Source organism: Phascolarctos cinereus, unplaced genomic scaffold (genome assembly GCF_003287225.1).
Source record: "Phascolarctos cinereus isolate Bilbo 61053 unplaced genomic scaffold, phaCin_HiC Scaffold_1;HRSCAF=81, whole genome shotgun sequence".
Lineage (NCBI taxonomy): Eukaryota > Metazoa > Chordata > Mammalia > Diprotodontia > Phascolarctidae > Phascolarctos > Phascolarctos cinereus.
Genome location: NW_027555514.1, coordinates 24,083,607 through 24,106,648, shown reverse-complemented (window position 1 = coordinate 24,106,648; position 23,042 = coordinate 24,083,607). Strand labels below are relative to the sequence as shown.

Below are 23,042 nucleotides of genomic sequence, written 5' to 3'. Positions count from 1 at the left end.
TTGGACCAGTTCAAGGGGTTGTTGTTGTTTTTTAACCCTCACGGTTTTAAATGCACACAATACTTAGGATTATAAAGGAAACCAATTTTACCAAAATATACATGATCAGAATATATATGAAAGGGGAAAAAATAGTTTACCGACCCCAGAATCAGAAGCCCTGGCTAGGGGCTGCAAGGCCCCCCCCTCCAACTCTAAAATCCTTAGGATCCTAGATTCCCACTGCAGTTGCATGCCAGGGGCCCTGCTTAAAGTGCTGTTCTTGGAATTCAGACCCTTTCCAAAGTCACCCCCTTTCGCTAAAATCGTCAAAGGCCTGAAAGTTTGAAAGCATGCAAGCCAGTGCGCAGAGTGGGTGTGGTGGGTGGGTAGGAGAGGGTGAAGGGTGGGAAGGGGGTGGGGAAGCTGAAGGGTTGGCCTGGGGAGTGATTGACGCTCAGGCAAGTGAGGACTTAGAGCTGAGGGGAGCCAGAAGGAACTACTTAGAGCGCTGCAGCCTCTGCTGCAGAGAGAGGTCCTGCCCAGCTGTTTGCGAAGATTTCCTGTTTCCCCTCCAGCCCAGGCTCGAGAAGTTGAGTGAGTCACACGCACGCATACCCCCACACACAGCTACACACACTCACACACACACATACACACAGGGCGAGCCGAGCCGCTGCAGAAGAGCCGAGCCCCGCGGCCAGGCTCTGGGGCCCCCAGCCCGACCCGTGGCCCGGACGATACATCTGGCCTGCACATCTGCCCAGGGAAGGAGAGCCGGAGCTAGGGCGCGCCAGGAGCCAAGCGGGGCGAGCTAGGCAGAGGCGGCCGGGCCAGTACAGTGGGCTCCCCTTCCTCCACCCCTTCCTCCTTCTCCTCTTCCTCCTTGCCCGCCCCGGCTGCTGCCCGGCTCCCGCTCTATGCGGAGGCGAAGCGGGCTCGGCCATGAGTCGGGCTCTCCTGCGGAGCCCGGGGCTACTGCTCCTCTTCCTGTGGACGCGCATCGCCAGCACCATCCCTCCCTACGTCCAGAAGATGGGTGAGTTCGGCGGGGCCCCGGGACGGTGCCGGACTAGGTGGGGGGAAGTGCTTGACAATCCGAGCTGCCGCGGGGCGGAAACTGGGGAAGTTTGTCCCGGGGCCGAGTTGGGCTGGTCGGCCGGCGGAGGAGCCCCGGGGCTGAGCGAAGCCTGGCTCCGCTGAGGGAACTTTACGAGGAAGTTTGTACAGTGCCTGCCGCCGGGCCTGGGCTTCTCTCTAGGCGGGCACCGCGCCGTGAGCGCAACAGCCCCGTCCTAGGCCCCTCTGCCCAGCCCGCGCGGGACACACCTGGCCGTATCACCCTCGATTCCCCGCGCTCTGGAATCTGGGACCAGCAGCTCACGACTCCTGAGTGTGTAAAACACGCAGATCTCGAAACCGTCGGGATTCAGATGCTCCCGGCCCCCTTTCCAATCACATCATCAAAATTACGTTCTTACCATGGCAGTAAAGCAACAAACATTTATTAAGCGCATACTATGTGCTAGGAGCTGAGCTACTCGCTGGACACGGTCCCTGCCCTCAAGCAGCTCACTGTCTAATAAGGGAGACAGTTTGTAGAACAGTGAACTCACAAGGCCCAGACCTTGTAGGAGATATATTGTATCCCCCTGCGCCCAGCGTCCAATGTGACTGTTTCTATTCCCCAGTATACATGTCGTGTGCACGATTGTTTGCATGTGGTCCCCTTGCTCTCCTCGACCCAGGACGGCATTAGTTTGTGAGCTCCTGGAGGACTGAGGCTGTGTTTGCTCCTTGTTTGTAACGGGAGAGTTTACCCAGCACTGCCTCTGCCCTCTCGGAGCTTACTTTCTAATGACAGACGCTATAGGTAAACAAATTAGTTGGGCCTAGTTGGGGAAGGCCCCTGGGGCGGTGGAACCTGGCTAGGATCTCTCAAATTTTCTCTTGTCCCCGGGTTACCACCTTGCTTTTCGTTTCGGAGAGTGAGCTGATCCTTTCTTTGCTGGCTTGTTGTGGGCCCCCAGGGGTTCTGAACCCAGGAGGAAAGAATGGTTTCCAGGCTCGGTCCTAGACTGGGCTAGGTAGTACCCCCTCCCTTTTTATTGTTCAGTGAGGTGTCTAACTCTTCATGGCCCCATTTGGGGTTTTCTTGGCTAAGATACTGGAGTGGTTTGCCATTTCCTTCTCCAGCTATTTTTTTTAAAAAATTATTTATTTATTTATTTAGACGAGGCAGTCGGGGTTAAGTGACTTGCCCAGGGTCACACAGCTAGTAAGTGTCAAGTGTCTTTGGTCACATTTGAACTCAGGTCCTTCTGACTTCAGGGCTGGTTCTCTATTCACTGCACCACCTAGCTGCCCCTCAGCGAATTTTTACAGATGAGGAAACTGAGGCAAGTAGGATTAAGTGATTTGCCCAGGGTCTCACAGCTAGTAACTGTCAGAGGCCAGATTTTTGAACTTGGGGAAATTAGGCTTTTAAGATTTCAGGCTGGACATACTACCCACTCAGTGCGTCACCTAGCTATCCTAGGATCGTAGGGCCTGGGTTCAAATACCACATCAACTTGTATGATCCTGAACAAGTCACTAATCCTTTTTAGGTCCTCAGTTTCCTCAGTAAAACAAGGCAGAGGTTGGACAAGATGGGCTCTAAGGGCCCTATCCAGTCCAAACTGTGATCCCATGAACCTGAAGTTCCCAAATGTTTATACATCTAATGAATATTCATTTATGCACAGCACTTTGCTAAAGTACAGAATGTGGAGGGACTTTTTTTTTACTGCGCCCCACCTTTGACACCTGCTGTGTTAGAAGGTGCAGACCCACCTGAGGCCCAGTTGCCCTTGAGTGTAGGTGAAAGGACTAGAGAATTGGGCCCAGCTACTAACAGTCACTAAACAGAATATCAGACATGGGGATTTTTCCTATTATTGAACGTGAAGTTTCAAGGGAACGATTTATTATTTAAAGAAATATAAGCGCATCGTCAATTAAATCCCTAGGTCCTGTCATTCATCTTAAGTTTGGGGCTTAGTAAATGTCAACATTGCATTCTTGGAACTTTGCTGGTTTGTTAAAATGTGTTCTTTTTCTCCCCCCGAGCTGCACCTGACTTACTGTTGTTCAGTTATTTTTCAGTTGTGTCGGACTTTTCACGCATCTAGGTAGTCCTCCCACCCTTCCTTGCATTATTGGTTAGCCAGTGTCTAACTCTCCATGACCCCATTTGGAGTTTTCTTGGCAAAGATACTAGAATGGTTTGCCTTTTCCTTCTCTAGCTCATTTTTACAGACGAGGAAGCTGAGGCAAAGTGGCTTGCCCAGGGTCACACAGCTATAGGTGTTTGAACTCACGTTTTCCTGCCTCCAGGCCTCAGCACTGCACCACCTACCTGCCCCTTCCCGACTTAGGAGATGATAATAAAAGAGTTACATAGTTAATTTCTTAGTTATTTCTGCTGATGGGGAAATTTAAGGTCAATGTGTCTCCTCATTGTAAATGAGAGAAGGATAGCATGTGATGAAGAGTGGTTAGTTGGAGTCTGAAATGCCGAACTATTTGAGACTCATTTTGTTTACAAGGTTCACTTGTAGGACTAGCCTATAGTGGACTCAGCTCATTGCCGCATCCATTTTAGCCCTACACAAAAATGTAATGAAGTGAATTTTAAAACTTGGCCTTCATCATCTCATGTTGGTGAAATCTTAGTGGTGGTTTATTTTTTTCCTTAATCAGTTTTCAGAAAGCCACAATTTTAATATATGTGAGGGATTAAGGAACCCAGATGGTTGAACTGCTGGGGAGAGGAGGGAGATATTGTAAGATCTTTATCTTTTTTACTCAAACTGACTTTACTAAGAAGCAAAGCAATAGAATTGTACATTTTATTTGTTTAATTGCATTTTTGGTGTGGCTTGCAACATGACTACTTAGACTTTGAACAGTGAATTTTAAAACAACAGCCAGGTAACGCTAGAAATTTTTGTTGTTGGTGGGGTGACTTTTCCCACACGGTGCAACCAGCTGTAGGGGCTCACAGGTCGAGTATTTCCCCTTTGTCCTGCACATAGCTTGCTTGTACATAATCGTTTGCCTGCGGACCCCCCCATCCTTGAGGGCAGGGACTGTCTTTTGCCTTTCTTTGTATCCTCAGTGCTTAGCATAGTGCCTGGTGCTCACCATGGGAACTTATTAATGTTTTTTGGCTGACTGAAAAATTAGAGATAATCTTAATGCTAAATTTAGGGTGAGTTAGCTGGGGATTGTGGAATTGTGTTTCATACAGGCAGCTGCACCGGGGACGGTTGTTCAGTCGTGCTCGACTCTTCATGACTCTATTTGAGGTTTTCTTGGCAAAGATACTGGAGTGGTTTGCCATTTCCTTCTGCAGCTCACTTTACAGATGAAGAAACTGAGGCAAACAGGGTGAAGTGACTTGCCCAGGGTTACACAGCTACTACATGTCTGAGGCTGGATTTGAACTCAGGGAGATAAGTCTCTAAGACTCCAGGCCTGGCACTCTATCCACTGCACTCACAGAGGAAACAGTGTACTGAAACTATGGGATTGATTAGGAGATCTGAAGATTAATAGGGGATTCAGCCATTAAGAACAAGTTTCATAAAGAGATATCTTTTTGACTTCTCTGTTCTTTAGTAAATTTCCCTTTCCTGAACAGCTACCACAGAAGAACTTGAAATGTTTTTCAAATACCTTCGTATCTATAACATAACTTGTATATTTAGAGAATCTAGAACAAGATGCTTTCCCCCCACTCATTTCTTATTTTTGGTAAAGATATGGTGATTGTCTAGTTCTGTCCGTCTTCTAAACCCATTCTAAATGCATATTTATTTGGCCAGTATTAGAGCTTAGAAAGACTAGGGCCCAGACATGCCCTTCTGTCAGTTTTCTTTATGCTCTTTAACAGGGAGCTGGTTTGGGGAGAGTTTTTAAAATATTTTCTTCCTTTGATTTGCTAATCATTTATTTACAAGAGGAAGAAAACTTGGAACTCGGAGCAGAATCTTACCACCAGTGTTCCATGTTGATGTTCTTGAACACCGTTCATGAATGTTCTGTAGGAAAAACTTGACTGAAGAGGCAGCCAGTGGCACAGCGGCTATGAACCTAGAATCAGAAAGACTTCAATTCAAATCCATCCTCAGTCACTTAGGGATATGTGACTTTGGACAAGTTGCTTAACCTCTCTGTGCCTCATTTTCACAACTATAAAATGGGGATAATGACATTTACCTCTCAGGACTGTTGCAAGGATCAAATGAGATAATATTCGTAAAACATTTGGCATAGTACCCAGAACATAGTAGGTGCTATATTAATGCCAGTTATAAATTTTCGTAATCTGATATATAATATTATATCATTATAGTACATATAAATATATAATTATACAATATAATATATAAATATTCATACCTGTGGGGCATGTCTCCCTTGCCTAACCACGTGTGTAATCTTGCCAGAGTGTAAACACGATCCACCGTGCCACCTAGGGGCCGTTGAGGGGTGGGATGGAGTCATCAACAAAAATAACAAAGTATAGAAAAGAGGTGGGGTTAGGGGAGAAGAGAGTCATGGAAGCTCCTTTGGTCTCGTGGTCCAGTGGATTGAGACCTGGCCTTGAAACCAGGAAAATCTGGATTCGAGTCCTTCCAAGGACCCATAGTAGCTGTGTGTCCCTGGGCAAGTCTTTTAAAACGTGTGTGTAGAGAGAGCTGTGCTTTGCTCCTATGGGTCACCTCTACTTTCTCCTGTTTGCAGCTCGTTGGGTTTTAGTTGTTATGTAGCTGTTACATAGGTGGTATAATGTGAGCTCCTTGGGAGGAAGAACTGGCTTTTGTCTTTCTTCACGTCCTCTGGACTAGCACAGTGTCTACCCAACAGTAGCCACTTAATAAATGCTTATTAACTGACTAAAGGAAAGAGAGGCCAGGGACCGGAAAAGATGAAATCTAGGCAGGGAAACTGAGGAGCAGTTAGATTGAGAATCTGAAGGGGTGGGGGTGAGAGAGAGAGAGAGACACACACACACACACACACACACACACACAGAGAAGAGAGAGAGAGAGAGAGAGAGAGAGAGAGAGAGAGAGAGAGAGAGAGAGAGAGAGAGAGGGAGAGAGAGAGAGAGGGAAGGAGGGAGAGACAGAATGAGAGACAGAGAGAGAGGGAAATATTGGAACTGGGTCTTTCAGCATTCCTGATCCCATTTGGAATTACATCTACCCAGTTTCTCTTAGAGAAATGGGTTAGGGGCTGGAATGCCGGGCAAATTAAGAAATCAGTGGGAGGTGAGAAAGCAGATGCCAGGATTATGGGTGGCTTTTGAGAGAAGAAGCTGTTTCTCTAGATGCTGAGAATTTGTTTTGTAGTCGATAACTCAAGAGCTGTTTAGAAATGAAGCTAGGAAGCAGAGGAAGAGCACGGGAAAAAGGGCACATGTTTTTATCCCCCCTTCCGCAGACATTGATCCTTACTGTGAATTAGCACAACTGCCACCAGTAGAGATGAAGTTCAGAGGCTTCTCTCCAACACTTGGCCTAGCCAGAACCAAGATCGAGCTCTTGACCCCATGTAGTGTGCTCATCCATGTTTGAGTCCTTTCTGTGTAAGGACGCTTACTGACTGTGAGGGAATGGGGAGAGGTATGTGAACTGGCCATTTCAATACCCTGGGGAAATAGCCATATGACTTAGGGCAGATCACTTTACTGTTCTCAGTTTCCTGATTCTCTTCATATTTGGATATTTTTGTTACTGAGCTGTTTCAGTCATATTCGACTCTTCATGACCCCATTTGGGGTTTTCTTGGCAAAGGTACTGAGGTGGTTTTCCATTTCCTTCTCTAATTCATTTTACAGATGAGGAAACTGAGGAAAACAGGACTAAGTGTCTTGCCCAGGATCACACAGCTAGTAAGCCTCCGGGGGCTGATTCAAATTCAGGTCCTTCTGACTCCAGGGCTGGCTGTCCATCCACCAAGCTGCCCCCTTCCCTGGATATACAATGAGCCTAATAGGGTGCTTAAATTCTCCTGAGGTAAAGTCTCCTAATGTAAAACACCAAATCCATTACCTTAAAGGTCCCTAGAAAGAAATGGCTATCCTCTTTAGAATTTTAAATTTCTCTGGACTCTAATCTGATTCCCTGACACCTCTGCCCACACACTCTGTCTCCCTCGTCTTTTGTTAGTGCTTAATTCACTTTTTGTCCAATTGAATTGGTAAAACCTTCAGAATCTCTGGACCTCTTTTAAGTTTCCTTATCTGTAAAATAGGGATGATAATAAGCTATAATCTCCCCTGGTCTTCCTGGGGAGCCTGATGCCCTTTTCAAACCTTCCAGGGCAATGTATTGTCTGTAGTGAAAGGGAAGTGTGGTAATAAGCACTCTACAAACATCTCATTTGATAACCAGGTGCTCTTGAACTGGTAGCCAAATTCACTTCCTGCTCACGAGTTTTTGAACCATCAGCACCTTAGGGCAAAGCCCCAGTCGTCCAGCCCTAGTTACATATCTGCCTGGATTTCAATCCTGGCTCTTGTTTCTGCTACTTACTGCCTGTGTGACTTTGGGATACACACTTAGCCTTGCAGGGCCTCACTTTCTTGGACCAGATCCATAGGCCCCGATGTCTCTTCCAGATCCATTTCTGATCCTGCATCACCAGTGCTTCATGTACTTGGACTGACTGTTCTGGGTCTGACTTTTCCCATCTGTAAGGTGAGGGGGTTGGACCAGATGATCTCAAACCTTTCGAACTATAAATTCTGTGATATCCTTTAAAAAATTTCACTAACACATTTGATAAATTATCCAACAGATGTTGGAGCCTATCAATCCCACAAGGTGAAGTTGATCAAGAATGCCTTTTCAAAATTAAGAGCTGAAAGCTAACTTGTGTGAGATTTATTTCCCAGGAAGTTGTAGACTCTTGTACACAGGCAGGCAGGAAAGTTGAATTGATTTAACTAATGCATATCCCCCTAGCAGCCACTTCATGGAGCTGAGAAATTGCAAGTATATTATTTAGCCCTGACCAAAACCATGTGTAAATGCCCAAATGGGCTTAAGCTGCGTGAGGGGGAAGGAAACTGGACTTTTTTTGTCTATAGAATCCTAGAATTCATATTTAAAGGGACCTTGGAGATCTTGTCCCGTCCCCTTCATTTTAGAAAGAAGGAAACTGAGGCCCAGAGTGGGTAAGTAACCTGTCTGAGATTCCATAGGTGTCGTCATAGATTTAGGCTCAGAAGGCACCAGACCCCTTCATTTTACAGATACGAAGACTGAGGCTTAAATGACTTGCCCACGGACACCTAGAAAGTATTCTAGGAACGTAGATTTAAAGCTGGGAGGAAACATAGAGGCAATCTACCTAGTCCAAGCTACTCATTTTATAGAGGAGAAAACAGACCCAGGGAAGTCAGGTGACTTGGACGAAGTCATCCAGGTAGGCTTCTTACGTATGGAGAGGCATGACTTGGGAACTCAGTACTTAGATGCAAAGCTAAAGAGCCAGTATGGGGTGGTACAATGGAAGGCTGCTGGGGTTCCTGCAGATGAGTAGCAGCTGCTCCAGGCTAATAACTCAACACTTGAGCTTTCAGAAACTTCAGATAAGTATGGTCTCTCACTAGCTCTAACTCCATACCAGCACTAGCTGGGAATTAGTGATCTGGAGGCAGCCAAATGGCTCAGTGAATCGAGCACTGGGCTTGAAGTCTGGAAATGTTGTTCTTTGTTATTTAATCCTGTCCAATTCTCTTTGACACCATTTGGGATTTTCCTGGCAAAGATACCAGAGTGGTTTGCCATTTCCTTCTCCAGCCCATCTTTACACATGAGGAAACTGAGGCAAACAGATTTAAGTGACTTGCCCAGAGTCACACAGCTAATAAGTGTGTGAGGCTGGATTTGAACTCAAGTCTTCTTGATTCCAGGCCCAGTGCTGTATCCACTGCACCACCTAGCTGCCCCTGAAGTCTCGAAAAACCTGAGTTCAAATCCTACTGTAGACACTTAATGTGTAAACCTGGGCAAGTCACTTAAACTCTCTATGCCTCAGTTTCCTCATTTGTAAAATGAGATTGGCCCCTAAGGTCTCTGTCAGCCCCAAATCTCGGATCCTGTTTAGGTAAGCAGTGGAGGCAGCCCCTGAACTTTAGAGTGAGTAGACATAATCCAGTGGACCTCACTCCCCCCTGCATAGGGTTCATCTCTTGATTTTCCTGGGCTTCAGTTTCTTTATCAATAGAGTAAGGGGTTTGGACCAAATGATTTCTTAAGGCCCCTTCTAGTGATCCCGTGATTCCAATGCCCAGCACATGTAGACTGAATCCCTGGGCACCGAATCCTCTGGCCTGCCTAGAGCCTTTCCAGACAAATTATGTTTACAAATATTCCTGTGAGTAATGCTCAGAAACTGTTGGGTTTACTCAGCAGGAAATATTGATGATGAGGGTGGGTGTGTTGGAAGAAAGGCAAGTTGGTATTTGCTGGTGAATATCAGTGGGCGTGGCTTTCTGCAGTTCCTTGACACTTTAAAATCTGATTTTTTGATAAGACTCTTCCTCTCGCCTTATTAAAATCATTTTTCCTATCTCTCGTCTTTGTGGGCTTTTTAACCCAGGCGATCTTTACAAAGGTATTAGAAATGCATTTGTCAGTGGAACCATTCCTAACCGATGTAAGGCAGCTCCACAAAGGATACGCTGCAGCGTTTCCTTTGTGAAATGAAAAATCTTTTTTGGAATGTAAGCCATTGGGTCCTAACTGATCACTTATGTGATTTCACCCATACCCACGCCATGCTTTCTCATGGGGCACACCTAAATAACACGGTTGTTTTCATTAGTTCAGCTCAACAAATATTTGTTGTTGTTCAGTCTTTTCTGTTGTGTCTGACTCTGTGACCCTGTGGACCATGGCACGCCAATTTTATCTGTATGGTTTTCTTGTCAGAGATACTGGAGTGGTTGGCCATTTCCTCCTCCAGCTCATTTTACACGTGAGGAAACTGAGGCAAACAGGGCTAAGTGACTTGCCCAGGCTCACACAGCTAGTAAGTGTCTGAGGCCACCTTTGAACTCAGGTCTTCATGACTCCAGTCCCAGGAGTCCATCCACTGCGCCAATCAAAATGCCAAATGAATAAATGAATGAAAAAGCATTTAGAAAGGTCTTACCATGTGCAAAGCACTGTGCTGAGAGCTGGAGATAACAAGTATGTATATTTGCATATAACGAACCAATGATGGTGGAGAAATGGCTGGTCTTGGAGTGGAGTCTTGAAAGACCAGAGTTCCTGGCTCATCTTTTAACACTTTTTAGTGGCGTGACCCTGGCAAGTCACTTAAACCCTAACAACAACAACAGCAACAACAATAATAATATCTAGCATATAGCACCAAGCACTTTACAGATAGTATCTCAATTTGATCCTAATAACAACCCTGGAAGCTAGGTGCTATTATTATTTTCATTTTACAGTTGAGTAAATTGAGACAAACAAAAGCTAAGCAACTTCCCACGGTCACACAGTGACCTTGTGTCTGAGGCAGGATTTGAACTCAAGTTTCCCTTTCTCTGGACTACTCTAGCCAATGCTCCGCTTAGCCCCCTTAGGACACTGCCTCAGGGCTTAACTAGGTTGATGGAGGGGGTTTCCACACTGAGAGACATTAACTGAGCACTGGATAGTCAAAAACCAAGCTAATACCAGCCCCTGGCCCCAAGGAGCTTACATTCTAGTAGCTGGCTATGACATTTACTCAGATAATTAACTTAAAGAATACTCACCGCTGGAGTTGGCACCTGAGATGAGGTGTTCAGTTGATTTGGGGTTTGGCTTAGAGCCTCTGTGAAGGCATCAGGTGCCAGGACTTCAGTGCTGAGTTCATGTCTACAGTCTGTTAAAATGTTAAAAATTATGAAGCCATGAGACCTTAAAATTTCACTAAGACTTTTGGGACATCCTGAGCATGTGTTCTCCCCTGTATCTATTGTCACCCCCCCCCCCCATTCCAACGTAAGGTCTGAGGACAGGGACTGTGTTCAATTTTGTATTTGTAACCTCAGGCATAGAATGATACCTAGTATGTACACAGTTAGCACTTAATAAATGCTTCATTCCCTCTCTGATGTCTTCAGGTTGAAGGGGCAGATGATGTTGAGGATTCATTTCAACATTTTTTGAGTGTCTACTATGTATCAGGCACTGTGCTAAGCTCTAGAATGAATGGGACCAGCTGGACGGTTACTTGGAGCAATGTTGTATCCTCATGGTAGACAATAAACTCCTTAAGGTCGGGGTCTACATGTTTTGTTTTGTTATCTGTATTTATCAGCAGTTGTCTATATAATAGGGCAACTAGGTGGCACAGGGGGATAGAGTGAGGGCGCTGGAGTCAGGAGTATCTGAGTTCAAAATCAACTTCAGACACTTACTAGCTGTGTGACCCTGAGCAAGTCACTCAACCCTGTCTGCCTTATCTGTAAAATGAGCTGGAGAAGGAAATGGCAAGCCACTCCAGTATCTTTGCCAAGAAAACCTCAAATGGGGTCATGGAGAGTTTGATGGGAACAACAAGTCTGTATAATGCATAGCCTCGTGAGATACCTATGTCATTTAGGTTAAATGACTTGACCACAGTCCCACCCATTATATATAGGAAGCATATCTTGAACCCTAGTCTTAACTCCAGGGCTAACTCTGTTTGTTCCACGTAACCTCTCAAGTACTTTCCAAGCTGTGAAATTCACAGGTCTAATCAAGTGTGTGGATCCCTTTGGATTCAGTGAAAGATCCATTGGGAGGAAAAGTCCAGGACCCTGCCCAAGGTCATGTTTATGGTACATGGGAGAGAAGCCCTATTTGGGAATCCCAGTTGGAGAGCCAGACTTGGTGACTCAGCTGGAAATACACTCCCCCTGATTTGTGGTTGACTCCAAAGTCAGGTTTAGTGAATGATTATAAGATACCAACAAGATGGGGGCCTCAGAGAGGAGGAGGCTCTCAGCTGGGGGCATGGTGACTAATCATGGTGCGGCCATGCTTGCATTGACCTAGGGAAACCATGGGGAAAGTTTGGAGGGCAAACAGACTGAAGAAGAATTGACAGAGGTCATTTCTCAGTGAAAAATCCATAAAGCATATTCTAGAATAGTCAAGAGAGACTAGGGTTCAGAAACAGCCCGTAACACTTCTATCTCAAACACCAGTCTCTATATAAAACATTTCTTGCCTCCCCTCTCCTCCCCATTACCTTGTATCTCTCTTGCATATATCTGTATTTTCAGTAGATAGTGGCAGACCTGGATATGGAGTCAGGAAATCCTGAGTTCAAATGTGATCTCAGACACTTCTTGGTTGCATGACCCTGGACAAGTCACTTGACCCCACTTACCTCAGTTTCCTCATCTGTAAAATGAGCTGGAGAAGGAAATGGCAAACCACTCCAGTATCTTTGCCAAGAAAATCACAAATGGGGCCATGAAACTGAAACAATGCAACAATAATAACCAGAATAATGCTTTAGAATGGGAGACTGAGTGGCCTCTTGCAGAAGATGGCATTTGGTCTAAGTATACAGGGTATATAGAGCATTGGACGTTGAAGAAGGATTCAAACTCGGACCTTTCTGACTCAGATGCTTTGTAAGCTGTGTGACTCTGGGCCAGTGAGACACTTAATCTCACTGAGCCACAATTTCTTCATCTTTAAAGTGATGATCACAATAGAACCTCCCTCATAGGGTTATTGGGAGGATCAAATGAAATAATCTCTGTAAAGTGCTTTGCAAACCTGTGAGTGTTAGAGAAGTATTTGTCCTAAATAGGGTTATTACTGATGGGAACCAGAGGTGAGGAGGAAAGCATTCCAAGAGTGGAGAACAGACTGTGCAAAGGTGCGGAGATGAGAGATTCAAGGAGCAGGAAGCAGGCCAGTGGGTTGGGTGGTAGGATGTCAGCGTGTACCATCAGCGAGCTCGCACATCGAGCTTAGGTTCTGACAGCATTAGAACAGTGAAATTCGGCTTGCTTATTTCTTGTTTAACTTGGTTATTAGTGGTAGCAGTTGCTGCGTAGTTTTATAGCTCTGTTATTCCATGGATTAAGATCCCATGAAGCGTTGTCCATGAGTCACAAATGGAGGAGGTGTTATTTCCTCTGCCAACATCCTTCTCTAATGACTCCTCGTGTTGGGGAAGGGGTTTGGAGTTCTTTGAGGCCGTGCTGATCAGTCAGTAAATAAGTATTTATTTAGCACCTACTGTATGCCAAGCACCATATTAAGTGCTTGGGGATACATGGACAAATGAAACAGCCCTTGGCCTCTAGGAGCACCCATTAGGGGCACAAGTTCCTGCCAAGATAGGCCTTGCATAACGTGATGATTATGTGTTTGTTCTCCAAGGACTGACCTAGTTAATTAATGGATGAACTTCAGAAGTGCGTCCAATAACAGGTTGTCCAGCTAGGGATGAATTTTTGAATCACAGCAGCTCTGTAATCACTCGAGACCCACACATGTTGTTGAAGAAGAAGAGGGGGCTCCATGGAAGAGCCAAGTCAATCCTATATCCTTGAAGATTGACCAATTTAAGGCATTTGTTATTCCCAGGGGAGAGGGAGGAATGTGGCTTTGTCCTTCAGAGCGTTCTTGGAATTTTCAAAAACATCTCAAAGGAAAACAGGAAGTCGCCCCCTGAGAATACCTTGGTGAAGACAAAGAGGGAAACCAGCGTGGTCATAACTAGTGTTTATTCCCTTTCAGAGATTTCTTAACCTTCTTAAAATACTCAACCAAAAGGCAAGCTGCTGTCTCGAGGAGGAAGGGTGGAACTGTGCCGTTTCTGCCCTTGTTCATGGCATGGAGTAGACACCCTGTAAATGCCAACTGGAAAGTGCCTCCCAAACTGTAGGGCTGTGCCATGGATGGTTGACAATCATTGTAGAATTGGTAGAAGTGTTTATATTTTCAAAGGAAATTTTGGAGGTACCTTATTTTTATATCCCTTAGATTTCCTACAACTTACAGACCTCCCTCTCCCCATGTCAAGAAAGTCTTTCATGTGTAGTATTCCACAGCCCTAGCCCCTCACTTCTGCAAAGAAGAGGTGTGATCAAGATACCTTATAGCTCGTTTTTGGTACCTGGCTTGGCTAGTCTCACTTCTAGAGTAAGGTGGCTGTTCCTGCCATTAGCGTTGGAGATGGTTTTGAATTCTACTTCTTTTCTCTGTAGTCATTGTCCATTCCCATAGTGCAGTGACATTCTGTCACATTTATGGAATACAGTGGGTTTCTCTATTCCCAAGTCAGTGGGCACCTCTTTTGTTTCCATTTCTTCACTGCCCTGAAAAGTGCTGTGGTGAATAACTTTACCAAATATGGGACCTTTCTTTTTTATTTTAAATTGTTTTTTATGACCTGGTGGTGTATATCCAGGAGTGGAAAAATCACTGGGTCAAAGGATATGGACATTTTCTTGACTTCTTAATTTCAGATTCCGTTCCAGAATTGTTGGACCAATTCATTCTCCCACCAACAAGGAGGGAGTGGGCCTCTTTCCACATGTCCTCCAACATTGAGTTTCTGTCATTTGTCATTTTCTATCCTATGTCAGTTTGTTGAGTCTGAAGTGAAACCTCAGAGTTGTGATTTTATGTCCGTCCAGCGAACATTCCCAAAGCTAAATATCACAAAATGATTCTTAAAATCTTGATGGGATTGAGAACTGGAGAGATCCTGGGATTATAGATCTAGAGCTGGAAGGAGATGTAGTTAGAGATTATTTAGACCAATCTATCTCGTATGTTGTTGGGAAAACTGAATTCGGAGAGGCCATATATTTGCCTAGGGGTGCATATTAGGTACCAGCATGGATTTGAGCCCTGGTTCTGGTGGTCTTTCCACCAAATTGCACCAGATAGTTTATGTTGAATTTGTAATGCTAGCTTATTTTGGCTAACCAGGAGCCTTGGGGATGGAAAAAGAGAACTTCAGTCATCAGCAAGTCTGAACCCCTCATTTGTGACAGATAAGCAAACTGAGGCCCAGAGAGGTTAAGTCGTAGACCCCAAAATCGCCAATGGCTGCGTTGGGATTTGCAACCTTGCAGGTGCTCTGATTTAAAATCACTCTGCTGCCTCTTGTCCCAAGTTCCTAATGGTACATGTCTGTACTTCCTCTCCTTTAGCTTATATCTTTCCCCTTGTCTTCACGTATTCACCTGAAGGTTTGCCTTCTAAAAATTAGGCTGTAATTGATTGGAGTGTTGGAGATGTAGGATTTCTGTTTGCACAGAGGTTTCTCCCACGTCACTCAGATCTCCAAGTCAGGCATTTTGATTCCTTGAGTTTAAATTACTATCCTAAGGTGGCTAAGATGCTGAACTGAGGCTCAGAGAGGTTAATAGCTCAAAGAAATTAATGTCACATTTGCCCAATAACACACATCTTTGCTGGCATCTAGATGGTGCAAGGGATAAAGTGCTGAACGTAGAAGCAACTTCAAAACCTGATTCAGACACTTACTGAGGGTTGTGACCCTCGGCAAGTCATGTAACCTTATGTAGCCTCAGTTTCCTCATTTGCAAAATGGAGATAACAATAGCACCTACCCCAGATGGTTATTTTGAAGACCCAAGGAGATAAGATGTAAACTGCTATATAAATGCCAGCTATATTACTATGGCCGTTGCTGCTGCTGCCACTACTGCTACTATTGCTGCTATTGATACTACTATTACTACTACTACCACTACTATTATGGCTACTGCTGCTACTACCACTACCGCCACCAACACCATCCCCCGATAACCATATTTTTCCCTCACTTCTTAATTTTCTGGCACTCCTTATAAGTTGTCAAAGCTTTCCCATAGCTTAAATAGATGTTACTACTTGAATGTAAATTCAGAATGATTCAAATGGATCAGTGGAGAAGCTTCTTTCTGTAAGTGGAATGCAGGAATTTTTCCTCTCAGATTTATTTATGCAGGGTTTTCCCAATTCCTTATGAGTTGTGAATCAACAGCTTTGTTGAGTCTCAGCTGTGCAAAGCTGCCAGGAAGGTCATCAGGAGAAAGATGCCCCATGAAGCAAGTGGGTGGGTTATACACTGTCCTAAATGAGTCCACTTTATAAGCTGATTCTTTGATACAAATCTTCCCCATTTCTTAAGGCTCAGATCAGGTTCCACTATAGCCACACGTGAAGCATCTTGGATAGAAGTAAGGCCTGGATTTGAGTTCTGACATACACGATATTGGCATGTATAACCTGGGGCAGGAAGTCACTTCAGCTTGGGGTACCAGATCACTTCTATAAATTGAGGTTAGCTGAAAATCGAGATCAGTGGAGAGAATTTCCATACTGGGAGTTCATCACTCTGAGCTCATGGGCCTTGATTCTCCTCCACCTCCTCCCCTCATTCACATGCACATACACAGGTGACATTTTTTATATTCCCCAAGTCAACAACCACAGTGATATGTATGTTTGTAGACCTATGTGCCATGTGTGCAAATATGTGTATATTGTATATATTATTGTATGTAATTATATATGTATATAATGTAGGTATTTGTGTATACCTGTATATGTATTAGAGTCAAACAACAAGCATTTATTAATAATAAAAGCTAGCATTTATATGGCACATTAGTTTTTAATTTTATTTTTTATTACATTAAATATTTCCTAATTACCTTTAAAACAATTTAACATTAAAAACATTTAAAAAAAAATTTTGAGTTCAAATTTCCCCTCTCCTGTCCTTATCCCATCCCTTGAGAAGGCAAGAAATGTGATACTAATTATACATGTGAAGTCATACAAAACATTTCCATTATATAGCATTTTAAAGATAGCAAAGCACTTACTTCATTTGATCCTAGCAACAGCCCTATGAAGTGGATGCTATTATTATCCCATTTTACAGGTGAGGAAATTGAGATAGATTATGTGACTTCCCCAGGGTCACACAGCTAATTAAATATCTGAGGGTGGATTTGAACTGAATGACATTTGTTCAATGAATCAGTTCAATGAATACATTATGAGCCATTTTTTTGGATGGAGTCAATCTTTGACCCCCTGTTCCCCATTTCCCTTGTCACTCACCTTATTTGAGCATCTTTTAATAAGAATTTGTTTATATTCAGTCTTTTAAATTTATTAGTCCCTATTCCATAGATGGAGTAATGTGGTTTGAAAAAAAAATCATAGGGTATTGGTTTTTTCCTTCTTTCTCTGACCTTGCCAGTTCCAACTGTCAGCCTGTTGGTAATGCCATTTGTTGATGTGATGGCTGAAATAACCATTGCCCAAACCCTCCTCCTTGTTCCCGGGTTATTATAGTACCATCCTGCCTATCCAGAATGACCTAGGATGACGAAACACCGTCATATCCTTTCTCTTAATTCTACTCTCACAGTAATCCTGCGAGGTGGCACAAGAGCCAGCGTTTATAGAGAGCCTGACCAAAGCAATGTCCCTTCATACTTAGAGCAACCTTTTGATGTTGATACTTTAGGTGGAAAACGAATCTTGTCCCTTTTTCACAGCTTGTAAGTACTGGAGGCAGGGTTTGAATCCTGGACATTTCTTTTCTGGCCCCAATCCGGGACTCTCTCCTTCCTCCCTTCACTTTCTGCCCAGGCTGTCTTGTTTTCAGATTAGTAGTCCATCCATTGCAAGTGGTTGTTGCCACTTTTCATTGTTTGCCTCCTGTCTGCGACGAAACGCAATTTTTCTGAAATGTTTTCTTCTAAGTCCCAATACCCTGAGTATGTTTGCAAAAGGAACTTAATCACCGGGAATGGAAACGAGCACAAAGAGATGATTTCAGCTTTTCAAATATGCTGCTTCCACCACTGCCCCGAACACGCCTTTATTATCTCATACCTAAGCTATTGCCGAAAACCCCTCCCATACCCCACCACTGGATCCTTACAACAACCTTGGCAAGGTAGGTGCTGTTATCTCCATTTGACAGATGAGAAGACTGAGGTAAACCGATCTTAAGTGACTTGCCAGGAAGTGTCTGAGGCTGGATTTGAATTCAGGTCTTCCAAACTCTAGTCCCAGAACTCTGTCCCCTGTGTCCTAGCTGCCTCTATCAAAGGAAGGCCATTGGTATGGTAGAGAAGGGCAATCAGGATGGTGAAGAGCTGTAAGATCTTGCCAGGGAGGGGATAGTTAAAAGTACTAGGGATGTACTTTGGAGAAGAGAAGACAGGTGGGGAATAGTTTCTGTCTTTTTAAAGTATTTTTTAAAATGTCTTCTAAAAGAGGCATTAGAGCAGTTTTGCTTAGCTCCAGAGGGCAGAACTAGGAAAAATGAATAGCACTTGCAAGAGGAAGATTTAGGTTTAATATGAGGAAAAATTTCCTCATAATTAGAATTTTCCAAAGTGAAATGGGCTGCACTGGGAGGTCATGGGTACCCATGCAATGGGGATCTTCAAGCAAAGCCTGAATGACCATTTGTTGGCTCTAGTATAAAGGGGATTCTTTCAGTTGTGCGTTGGTGGGATTATGTGGCCTCCAAATTCCCTTCTGAACTGTCAGATTCTGCAAATTCCCTCTGCTCTTATCTCAGCCCATGGAAATCTCAATCGTAAAAGTCAAGTTCAAAGGCTCCCTCCATTAATTCTTCTTAGGAACCTTGTTGACAGCCTCTCATGGCTTGTCTCAGAGTGCCCTGTGTTCTAGTTATTTTTTGTACACAGTAGGCAGTATTTGTTGAATTGGATTATGTTGGACAAATATTTTACTGAGTGCCTATCTTGAATAAGTCCTGAATAAGGGAATACAACAAAAAAGTGACTTAACAAGACTGTCGAGGAAATTAATGGGGAAAAAAATGCAAAAGACGGTGGCTTAGCTGTACCAGGTCTACAACAATTATATTATAAAGCAGCAATCATCAAAACTATTTGATACTGGTTAAGAAACAGAGTGGTAGATCAGTAGAATAGATTAGGTACACAATGCAGTAGTAAATGACTATAGTAATCTACTGTTTGATAAATCCAAAGACTCCAGATCCTGGTGTAAGACCTCACTCACTATTTGACAAAAACTGCTGGGAAAACTGGAAAATAGGATGGCAGAAACTGCAAATAGACCAACATCTCGCACCCTATACCAAGATAAGATCGAAATGGGTGCATAATTTAGACATAAGCAATGATACTGTAAACAAATTAGGTGAGCAAGGAATAGTTTACCTGTCAGATCTATGGAGAAGGGAAGAATTTATGACCAAATAAGAGACAGAGAACATGATGAAATGCAAAATGGATAATTTCGATTACATTAAATTAAAAAGGTTTTGCACAAACAAAAACCAGTGCAACCAAGATTAAAAGGAAAGCAGAAAGCTGGGAAATAATTTTTACAGCAAGTATTTCTGATAAAGGCCTCGTTTCTGAAATATAGAGAACTGAGTCAAATTTATAAGATTATGAGTCTACAAGTTCAGAAACTTGACACTTACTAGCTGTGTGACCCTGGGCAAGTCACTTAACCCCAGATGCCTTGCCAAAAAAAAAAAACAACAAAAAACAAGTCATTCCCCAGTTGATAAATGTTCAAAGGATATAAACAGGCAGTTTTCAGAGGAAGAAATTAAAGCTATCTATAATCATGTGAAAAATGCTATAAATCACTATTGATTAGAGAAATGCATATTAAAACAACTCTGAGGTATCACCTCGTACCTATCAGATTGGCTAATATGATAGAAAAGGAAAATGACAAATGTTGGAGGTGATGTGGGAAAATTGGAACACCAGTGCATTGTTGGTGGAGTTGTAAACTGATCCAGCCATTCTGGAGAACAATTTGGAATTGTGCCCAAAGGGTTATAAAAATGTGCATACCCTTTGATCCAGCAATACCACTACTAGGTCTATTTCCCAAAGAGATCATAAAAAAGGGGAAAGGACCCACATGTACAAAGATATTTATAGCAGTTCTTTTTGTGGTGGCAAAGAATTGGAAATTGAGAGGATGCCCATCAATTGGGGAATTGCTGAACAAACCGTGGTATATGAATGTAATGGAATACTATTGTACTAGAAGAAACAATGAGCAGGCAGACTTCAGAAAAACCTGGAAAGACTTGTATGGACTGATGCTGAGTGAAGTGAGCAGAACCCAGAGAACATTGTACACAGTAATAGCCACATTGTGCGATGAAGTAGCTTAGCTTTTCTCAGCAATGCAGTGATCCAGGACAATTCCAAAAGACTCATGATGGAAAATGCTAACCACGTCTAGAGAAAGAACTATTGAGTCTGAAAGCAGATTGAAGCATAATATTTTCACTTTTTTTCCCTTTCTCGTGGTTTTCCCCTTTTGTTCTGATTCTTCTTTCACAACACAACTAATGTGGGAATATGTTTAACATGACTGTTCATGTATAACCTATATCAGATTGCTAGCTGTCTTGGGGAGGGAGGGAGAAAAAATTGGAACTCAAAATTAAAAAAAAAAGAATGTTGAAAACTATCTTTACATGTAATTGGAAAAAAATAAAATACTTTAAGGGGGGGGAAGAAAGTGATATAGTATGTAAATGGAGAAATGGTAGATTCAGTTGAAATGAAAGGAAAAATTTACTATTGTTCAGGCAGCAGAAAGGGTGGGAACTTTTGAATAAAGAACTGGAGTTCAAAGTAGGTCTGATACTTACTAGCTGTGTGACCCTGGCCAAGTCACTTAACCTCTTTTTGTTTCATTTTTCTAGTCAGTAAAATGAGGATGATATTGACAAGTAAATTAGAGTGTACATACACTTAAAGTGCTATGCAAAGCTTCGTGCGCTTTATAAATATCGTCAGTTATTATTGTTATTGTTGGTAATTTCAGTCTGACCCAGGGTTGAGCTAGGGCCTTGAATGAGTCACTGGAATTTTTTTTTTACTCAGTTGACTTACAAAGTGGAATAATTTCATGTAGAAGAAGGAAAAATCGGTCCTAAAAGATGAGGAAAAAAGCCCCCTTATGGAATCATTCTCTAAGAAGACTTGCAGGCACTGTCTTTGAGAGGCTGGTTTATTTCCTGTTTCCCCAACATCTCCCCCCCCCCCCAAAGTATTTGTGTTGGAGCTGTGGGGTGTTTTTCCTTTGCAGGAACTTATAGGGGCGTTTCAGAGACTTGTGGTCTTGTGGGATGCCTGTGAAAATTAAATGTACAGGTGCTTTTTGCCTCGCCACCCCCACCCTAGAGCCGCTTGGACCCAGACAGGGTTTTGTTTTGCTATTAACACCTCTCCTGAGCTTTTCATTCATTCATTCATTCATTCGTTCATTCATTCATTCATTCATTCATTCATTCATTCATTCATTGTTTTAACATTAGTCTTTTGTAGTCTTCTTCCAGAGGTGCTGGGACAGCAGGTGTCTTGTAATAAGGGATGACTCAGAACATTTTTTCCACCCTTTTTGAGGCTTTGACTCACAGGTTATCTTTAATTATTGGGCCAGCTGATGGTGTGGACCATGGAGAGAGCTAGAGGAGAAAAGGGGGGCCATGCCCCTTAGGGCAGCCACGCCCCCTGTTTATCTTTTCCAATCCCAGAAGCTCAGAGCATGTCTTCCATGTTGTAGTTGGAAGAGTTGCAGTTTTCTCATCTTTTTTTTTCCCCCCCGAGTCCCCTTTAAATGGCCAAAATGACCACTCATCCAGTAACCCTGGATTTGGATTGCCAAGAATAAACTGTGTATTCTCAGGCAAGAACTTGCTGAGCGTCAGGGGCCTTAGCACCTGTCTCTGGGATGCTTGTGAGGCTCAGGTGAGACCGTGTATGTCTAGTGTTTTGTAACAACCCTTTAAGTGCCCTCCCAAGTCAATTATTAATACTTCTTTAAAAAAGGTTTATGTAATTCTTTGGTAAATAGTGACATTTACCAACATTCTGAATCTTGACATTGTGTTTTTGCTTATTACTATTATTTTTTACTGGATGGTGCTAGGGGAGAGAGGATTATTGGCAATGATGACATATTCAAGACAAAAACACATTAACTAGCCCTCACACCCCCAGCACTTCTCTTTTTCCAAACAGATTCCAGGATTCAAAGAACAAAAAAAGAAGATTGTATATGAAATTGACTTCTAATGTACAGTTTAAAAAAGCATACATTAAATTTAATGTGATAGTAATATAGTGCTGAGAAACATTTTTCTAAAAATCTGTTTTTTCCATTCATAAGTGTGAAACTGGATTCCAACGTGCTCCAACCTTTTGTGCTGTTACACGTGGCATAGTAGTTGTACTCAGGAAGACCAGGATTCCAATCCTGCTTCCAATGCTTTTACAATCTGTGTGACCACTTAAGCTCTCTCATCCTCAGTTTCTGCATTGTTAAAAATGGGCATAATAATGGTCAGATGAGAATGTAACCTGGCTAGGTAGTCAATGAATGCTTTGGGCCTCAGAAACTCAAAAAACTTTTTTAGTAAAGAAAGAAGGGTCTATGATCAGCATAGGTGGCAGAAATACCCACACTGATAAAATCACGTATCTTTCAAAATAACATTTTGAAAAAAGCACACAGGAATTATGGGCAGCTAGGTGGCATAGTGCATAGAATGTCAGGCCTGGAGTCAGGAAGACTCATCTTCCTGAGTTCAAATCCAGCCTCAGACCTTAGCTGTATACTTGGGCAAGTCACTTCACCCTATTTACCCCAGTTTCCTCATGCATAAATGAGCTGGAGAAGGAAATGGCAATCCCCTCGAGCATCTTTGCCAAGAAAACCCCAAATAGGGTCACAAAGAATCACACATGACTGAAAATGACTGAACAGCAGCGTAAGGATTATATAACATCTACCTATTGAAGGAAAAGAATATGGAAACACAAAGGTGCACCTCATTTTTTCCCTGTTAATTTTTCAATATAATTGGTTTCCTTTATAATCCTCTCTATTTTTATGCATTTAAAAACATGGTAGTGAGCAGGGGTTCATAGGCTTCCCCATGGCAATTACGAGACTGCCTAAGGGCTCAGT

General features: G+C 43.1%; 1 protein-coding gene across 1 annotated transcript in view; it reads left to right on the top strand.

Annotated features, from left to right (window-relative positions):
- The first annotated feature begins 442 nt into the window (after window positions 1-442).
- Window positions 443-23,042, top strand: part of TGFBR2 (transforming growth factor beta receptor 2) — a 92,141-nt gene continuing 69,541 nt past the window's right edge. Inside the window, exon 1 of the mRNA XM_020993186.2 lies at window positions 443-1,018. Within this exon, the coding sequence (XP_020848845.1) occupies window positions 925-1,018 (94 nt within the window). The 5' untranslated portion in view covers window positions 443-924. The remainder of the gene's footprint in view (window positions 1,019-23,042) is intronic.